This window comes from Vigna radiata, chromosome 6 (genome assembly GCF_000741045.1).
Source record: "Vigna radiata var. radiata cultivar VC1973A chromosome 6, Vradiata_ver6, whole genome shotgun sequence".
In the NCBI taxonomy this organism is placed as follows: domain Eukaryota; kingdom Viridiplantae; phylum Streptophyta; class Magnoliopsida; order Fabales; family Fabaceae; genus Vigna; species Vigna radiata.
In genome coordinates this window covers 7,140,931-7,148,080 of record NC_028356.1, presented here as the reverse complement: position 1 = coordinate 7,148,080, position 7,150 = coordinate 7,140,931, and the positions used below count along the sequence as shown (strand labels likewise).

At 33.9% G+C, this 7,150-nt stretch overlaps 1 protein-coding gene across 1 annotated transcript; it reads right to left on the bottom strand.

The window, feature by feature from the left end:
* Positions 1 to 3,546: 3,546 nt before the first annotated feature.
* Positions 3,547 to 6,332, bottom strand: LOC106763337 (putative pentatricopeptide repeat-containing protein At1g09680). The gene is made up of 2 exons (XM_014647536.2): positions 4,263 to 6,332; positions 3,547 to 4,138 (listed from the first exon to the last, which is right to left on the bottom strand). Exon 1 carries the CDS (start codon positions 6,311 to 6,313, stop codon positions 4,481 to 4,483), a length of 1,833 nt encoding a protein of 610 aa, XP_014503022.1. The 5' UTR covers positions 6,314 to 6,332; the 3' UTR covers positions 3,547 to 4,138; positions 4,263 to 4,480.
* Between the last annotated feature and the right edge of the window lie 818 nt (positions 6,333 to 7,150).

Sequence of the window (7,150 nt, the reverse complement as noted above, 5' to 3'; positions counted from 1 at the left end):
GAGTGGCCAATGGGGCAGTGGAAAAGCCCAATGAAGCACAAAGGCACAGGTTAAAAAAGAGACTTTTAGGGGCCGCCACCGCCGGACAACAAAGACAACGAAAGTAGATCACACAAGCTCTGATACTAAATTGAAAAAAATAAGATTGATTTATTATTCTCAATCATAAAAAATACATTATGATATCCTCTATTTGTAATAATCTAATTCTCCTAAAAAGGAAAATAGGAAAACTAGGAAAATAAAATAAAATAAAATATTATATATCTATTTCCTTTAATTAGAAAGATTCTAAAGATATTATCGCAAATTAAAAAAAAAAATTAATGGCTAAAAGGTATCTTCACTATAGAAATAAAAGAATATGATTTGAAAAAAAAAGATTAGATAAATTTGAGAAGATTATAAAATAAATGGAGTGATGTTTTATTTTAAAGAATTTAAACGTGATTGAAAATGAATTTAAAAATTAAAATTTATAAGAATTTGTGAAAGATTTGACTATTGTGATAATTAAAACATATTTTAAAAGATAAAAAATAAAGATTATTAAATTGGTTTTAGTAATAATTATAATATAAATTGATATTTAAGAATAACATAACTTTTTTGTAAAAATTATTTAAAATAGGATAATTGTAAGAGTATAGAAAATAGAATACTAGAATTGGTAGACGTTTTAAAATAAAGAGACTGGATATTTTATTTTAAAATAATTCGATAATATAAATAAAATTTCTTAAACATGTCTAATTTCTTAAAACACATTACTTTTTTAGAAATCATTTTCTCAGTTCTCTTTACTTTCTCTCTTACTTTTTTAGCTTTTAAGTCATTTGTTTGATGATCACGAAATGTCTAGATGATAACTATGACGAGGTTTACCTATCCATCTAATCAATTTCTAGTTTAGAGCCAGTAAGTTTTAATGTTTTTTTCCTCTCTTGTTTTAGTTTGAGATCATGTGTTGTAATCCTTTGTCACATGTGCTTCATGATCTCTTTTCCTAATTCTTGGTTAATCTAAGTCCTAAGGACTCTTTTTGTTTCCAATTCGGTGTTTCGTAAGTGTTTGTAGAATTTTCTTGCGTTTCAAGCAATTGGGAAGACGTTCCTAGAGTTTGATAATTTCTCGTGAGATAAGGGAAGCTAGACTTTGTTTTAGATTAAGTTTATGGTGTTCAATTAGTATCTATATGAATAATGTGATGAATTAAATTAATTGTGATGGTAGATATAATACTCTTATGTTTAGTTAATGATATTTGATAGTATGTTGTTGGTATACTTGGAAATGACATGATTTTGATGTTTAATGTTGTCATGATTGTATGTGATGAAGTTGTATGGATGATTGAAATTGAAATCAAAGTAATTAGAGTGAGTAAGGATCAAATTCTTAGGTTTTAAGCTTAAAAAGGGAGATTTTAATGGGCGAGTTTAAGAGATAAGTGTTGGAGTGAGAAGACAATTTGTTTAGTACTGTGGTCATTTGAGATTTTTGAGAGGTGTAGTTTGCTTGAAATCTGATGTGGAATAAAAAGGTAGTTCATTGTATAAGTTTTGGGGTGTTTTTAGTGTAAAATTGGGGTTTTGAATAGTGAGATTATGAGGTAAGGGGTGGAAACTTGTCTAGACATTTAAATAAATGAAATCTGGTGTGGAAGAGATAATAGCATGATAGGATGAATTCCTTAGCACATTTTGGTTCAACATTGAGGTTTAACTAGTGAAAACTTGAAACAGAAAGATTGGGAGTAAACTGAGATGTTGGAGTAAGTTATTTAGTGTATTATGACTTGTCCATGATGTTAATTTGCTGATATTAGTGTTAAAAAGAGTAGAAATGAATTTGGGTAGTTTAGGGAAGTTGGTTTAGTTTGAAGTGGTCATTTTGAGTTAGAATGGTGTTTTCCGATGTTTCTTAGTGTTAATAGGGTCCTAGGGGATTAGTTGAAGTGGTGTTGGAAGTGTCCAAGGTCATAGAAATGAAGTTTCAAGTTCTGATATGGCATTGAGCGCCTTTTTCATGGTGCTTGAGTGCCACTTTCCAGTGTCGCTAGGGTTGAGTGCCAAGATTATGGGGTTGAGTGTCAAGATTCCAGTGGTTGTAGCGTTGAGTGCTACTTTTGAAAGTATGAATTTAAAGGAGTTTTTGTGTTGTTTAGTGGTTCTTCTTGGAATGTTTCTTGAGTATTGATGTATATGGGATGATTTCATGTGATTTTTGATGACTTGTAGGGTTGTTTCTGGTTCTTTAATGTATGATCAATGGTTTCATGTATTGATATATTATGTGAATGTGAAATGATATCAATGGTTTCAAAGTTGTGAAAATGAGTTCAAAGGTGAGACTTCTTGGTATAGGTTTCAAGTATTATTAGAATGAATATAGGGAGCTCGGTCTTATGGGTTATCCTGACACTCTAATGGTCTTTCATTTTCAAGTAGAGAAGATTGATGCATGTGATGAGAGTAACAATATGTTTTAGTCTAAGTGCTTCTAGTATACCTAATATGCGTTACAGCCTAACCTTGTGAGAGTGGTAGGATAAAACCCATTTGGCAATGGCTTTGCAAGGCAGTAGAGACCACCACAAATGCACAACCCGTTATAGCTCGACATTCATTCTAATTCCAGACAGTCCAGTCTAGTTCTTTGCATGTTAAGATGCTTGGTTTGATGTATATTACATTTGATTCGTGTATGAAATGTTTTAAGTTTATGATGAATCGCTTTTGCATCTAGCTTACCTTTTTCTTTGTGATTGTTTGTATGTTTCCTTTATTCTTTCTTGGCTATGATCATTCGATAGGTGTGAACAGAGAGTGATGAGATCACTGCGGAGCAAACTCTAGATAAATGGACAACATATGCTTAATTATCTCTTTTAGGCTAGTTTCTTATATATAGTTTTGACCCATCTATCTTGTACATAAAGTTTGTTTTGTGGTTGTTTTGGAATGATTGTAAATTAAACTATATATTTCCAGTTATGTTTTCAGTTTGTTAACTGATCTATCATATTGAATATGTGATATTTTCTTATAGTTAGGATGTTACAAGAATTAAAAAATAACAATAAATATTTAATACAAATATATTATCTTAGGATAATGAATTTTTTTTGTTTAGAAATTTTTTATTTTAGTATATAATTTAACCATATGTGGTATTACCTATCAATAAATTAGTATGAGTTAAATATGTTTTTGATCCCTTAACTTTCAGTTAAAATTGGAATTAGTCTCTCTTTAAAACTTTGGTCTAATTTAGTCCTTCAACTTTAGAAACGTATGAATTTAATCCTTTTAACCAAATTTTGTTAATTTCAATTGATGTTTCAAACACGTTTCTCAATTAACATTGAAGTAAAAATATGTCAAAGTAAACAATCCAAATGTTATCATGAAACACGCTTGAAACATCAAATAAACCTAATAAAGTTTAGTTAAAAGGACAAAATTCATCCATTTCTAAAGTTGGGAGACTAAATTAGACCAAAGTTTTGAACACGAATTAATTCCAATTTTCACAAAAAGTTAAGAAACCAAAAATATATTTAACCCAATTAGTACTTATACAATGAAAACAATGTACACTCACTCTGATTGTCTTCAAGAGTTTCAATGGCATAAACAAAACAACGATGCAGTTCAGGAGTCCATCTTAAACGAAGGACTTTGATCTTATATACTGTTTAACTACACCTTCCCTTCCACAACTACCCATTTTTTCTTCTCTTCAAAGACTTACCTTCACTTCCACTTCTGAAAGCAAAAGGGTGCTGATAATACCTTATGGTAGGTGTTGTTGCTGCTTCCAGTCAAATGACAAAGGAAAAACAAAAGAATAAAAAATCAAACAGAAGAGGTTTTTCTCCCTTACATAGTCTCAAATCTGAGTGCATATTCTTCCACATCTGTTTAAGGGGCATATTCTTCCATATAAGTAGCATCCATACATGTGGCTTGTTCTATCAGCAAAGTGTTTCCTTAAGAAGTAACCGGGCATCCATATCTGGTAGTAAAAAGCCATTGAAATGCAACTGAATCATCTGGGTACCTCCCCTTTAGCTAGTCACCTTAACCGTTAGAAGCAACTTCGGCTTCTTGCATTGACAATTGCAGCCAAGTTGCTTTATTTGCAAGGAATCACCGAAGCAGACAAAAGAACTTCAATTAGCATTATTATTATTATTATTATTATTATTATTATTATTATTATTATCCACTATACAAAAGCGAAGCAAGAAAAATGACCTCCTTTTGCCTTCTTGCATGGTACTTCTACCATTCTGCCAATAAAATAAAGAATTATACAAAAATGTAATTGAGAACATATCCTATCTGCCCTGTTCTTTCTGCTTCAGTGATGATGTGACGATAGTGCGGTTACTTTTGATTTACTCTGATGATGTTTTATCTGTAAGCCAGGCCTAACAACTACTGCAGTTAAGCTAAACATATGTCAGTAACAATCATCTCTTTAGGCGATCTTTTGTAGTATTACTTGATTCATTAACAAGTGCTTTATATGTAGCATAATCTGCAACGAGTCCTTTCTCAGAATTAAACGAGTCAACATCAACTGAGCTTCCATGCTTGCAATGACCATCTAGTAAAATGTTATACGTAATATCGTTTGGAGCCACCCCCAAATTAAGCATTGCATCTAACAGCATTTTAGCATTTTTCATCTGACCTTGCTTGCACATTCCATTCATTAGCGCATTATACGTGACAACTCCTGGCCTATGTCCATTGCTTTGCATCTCCTTGAGCAACTTGAACCCCACCTTAACATCACCCTTCTTACAAAAGCAATCAATTACCATGGTATACGTTGGATCATCCGGTTTGAAACCAGCACTCAACATGTCTCTTAACGTTCTCTCTGCATCATGAACTCTCCCATCTCTACAAAGCCCGGAGATAAGCGCCGTGAAAGCTACATCATCAAGTTCAATCCCCTCTTCAACCATTCTCCTTTTAATCTCCAACGCAGATTCCATTTCTCCATCCTTGCAAAATCCATCAATCAGTGTAGTGAAAGTGATCTTGTCAGGCTTCAAACCACTCGCACTCATCTCATCCAGAAGCCGCCTAGCCTCCTTTAAATCTCCAACCTTACATAGACCATTGAGCAATGCATTATAAGTAACCAAGTCAGGTCTAACACCCTGAGCCAGCATCATCTGAAAATTCTTCAAAGCCAAATCAACTTTCCCACCTTTGCACTGCCCATCAATCAAAGTAGTGAATGTAACACCATTAGGAACCAATCCTCTCCCGCACATCTCATCAAACAAAAGACTCCCCTCATCCAACCTACCCTCCTTACACAACCCATTGATCAAAGCGCTGAAAGTGAAGACATCAGGATATATTCCCTCACTCTCCATAACACCCTTCAACCGAAAACCCTCCTCCACATTCCCCACTTTACAACACCCACTAATCAAAGTATTAAAACTAACAACCGTCGGCCGCAAACCCCTTTTGGGAATTTCATCGAACACCAACCGCGCATTTACAACGTCACCAACTTTGCAAAACCCATGCATCAAAACGTTAAAAAAATAAATTTTTGCCGGATACCCAGAATCCAAAACCTCCAAATATAAACCCCAGGAACGCTCAACTTCAAGGGGTTTCAACCTGACCACGTAACGAAGCAGATTCTCGCAACCGCGAACCGGGACGGGGAACTTATTCTTCGTAACCAAACGGAAACACTCAACAGCGTCGGGTATAAACCCGGAATCAACGTAAGCGCACATTAGAGCATCGAAGACTATGCCAGCGGAGTGGTGACGAGGAGGCATGGTGCGGATAATGGAAGAGAAAAGGGAAGAAGCGGAGTTGGATCCTTTTCGCGAAACAAGGAAGGAAAGAAGGGAGTGTGCTTCGGGTAGCATTCGGTGGAGGTAGAGGAAGTGCAGCATGGTGCAGTAGGAATGGAGCGTGTGGCGAAAGGGAGGTCGCGATGCGAGATAGTTGAAGAAGGAGAGGAGGGAGGAAGGGGAGAGGGAGAGAGGGTTGAGGGTGATGAGGTTGGCGACGTGGCGCGTCGTAAGGGAAGGGAGGATGCGCCGGAGTCTTGGGTTCTGAGAGTAATCATGGTTGTGTTTGTTCTGGGAATCTTGGATTGCTTCGGAGATTGCGCATAGAAGGTCATGGTCTTCGTAGGCGAAGAATGAGAGAGAGGAAAATGGAAGACGGTAAAGGTGAAGGCCAACGCAGGAACAAAGGGATTCAAAGTCATGATACACTTTGGTTTTCAAGTTCAGAGCCAAGAAGACCATGGCCATCGTTTCCTCTCTTACCTGCACCGTGTTTCACAGAATATATATATATATATATATATATATATATATATATATAGAGAGAGAGAGAGAGAGAGAGAGAGAGAGAGAGAAATAGATAACATACATTTAAAATAATAAAAGAAAAAGAAAAAAAGAGTTCACGTTGTCTTAAATTAATTATATCATAATGTAAATGTATATAATTTTTTATTAGCATACCTGTCTTGTTGTTTGCATATGTTAATTAATTAAATATTTAATATACATTTTTCCTCTTATGTTTTTTCTTCCAAAGTAATGAAGACAATGTCAACATTGTATATGACACCTCTCCCTATGTAAATTCAAACTTTGCCTCGTTATACTATTGTGGATTAACTTTTATTACCACCAAATGTTTAATCTACGTCAATATAAAATTGATTTTTTTTTACGTAATATTTTTTCTTTTGAATTTTATATATCTAGATCATATTTTAAATTTATTACCAACAGAGTTAAATCATATCTATAATTCACGACTTCATTGTAAAAAAGTTAGTAAATACAAAACGATTTATTAATAATATTGCAGTTATATTCAGTTTTAATGACTTTATTGAAATTAAACTTAATTAATCACTACTTAAACTTCAAATAAAGTTATATTTTGTAATTGATAACTTCAATTTTAATAAATTTGAACTTAAGTGGTATATGAGAATGATGACTTCAACATAAATCAATTTTGAAATGAAGTCGTGTCTAGGATTGATAGTTTCAATTTCAAACCATTTTGAACTAAATTCGTGCACTACAACTTCAACATACATACATAAATAACTAAAGTCGTGGGCTGGC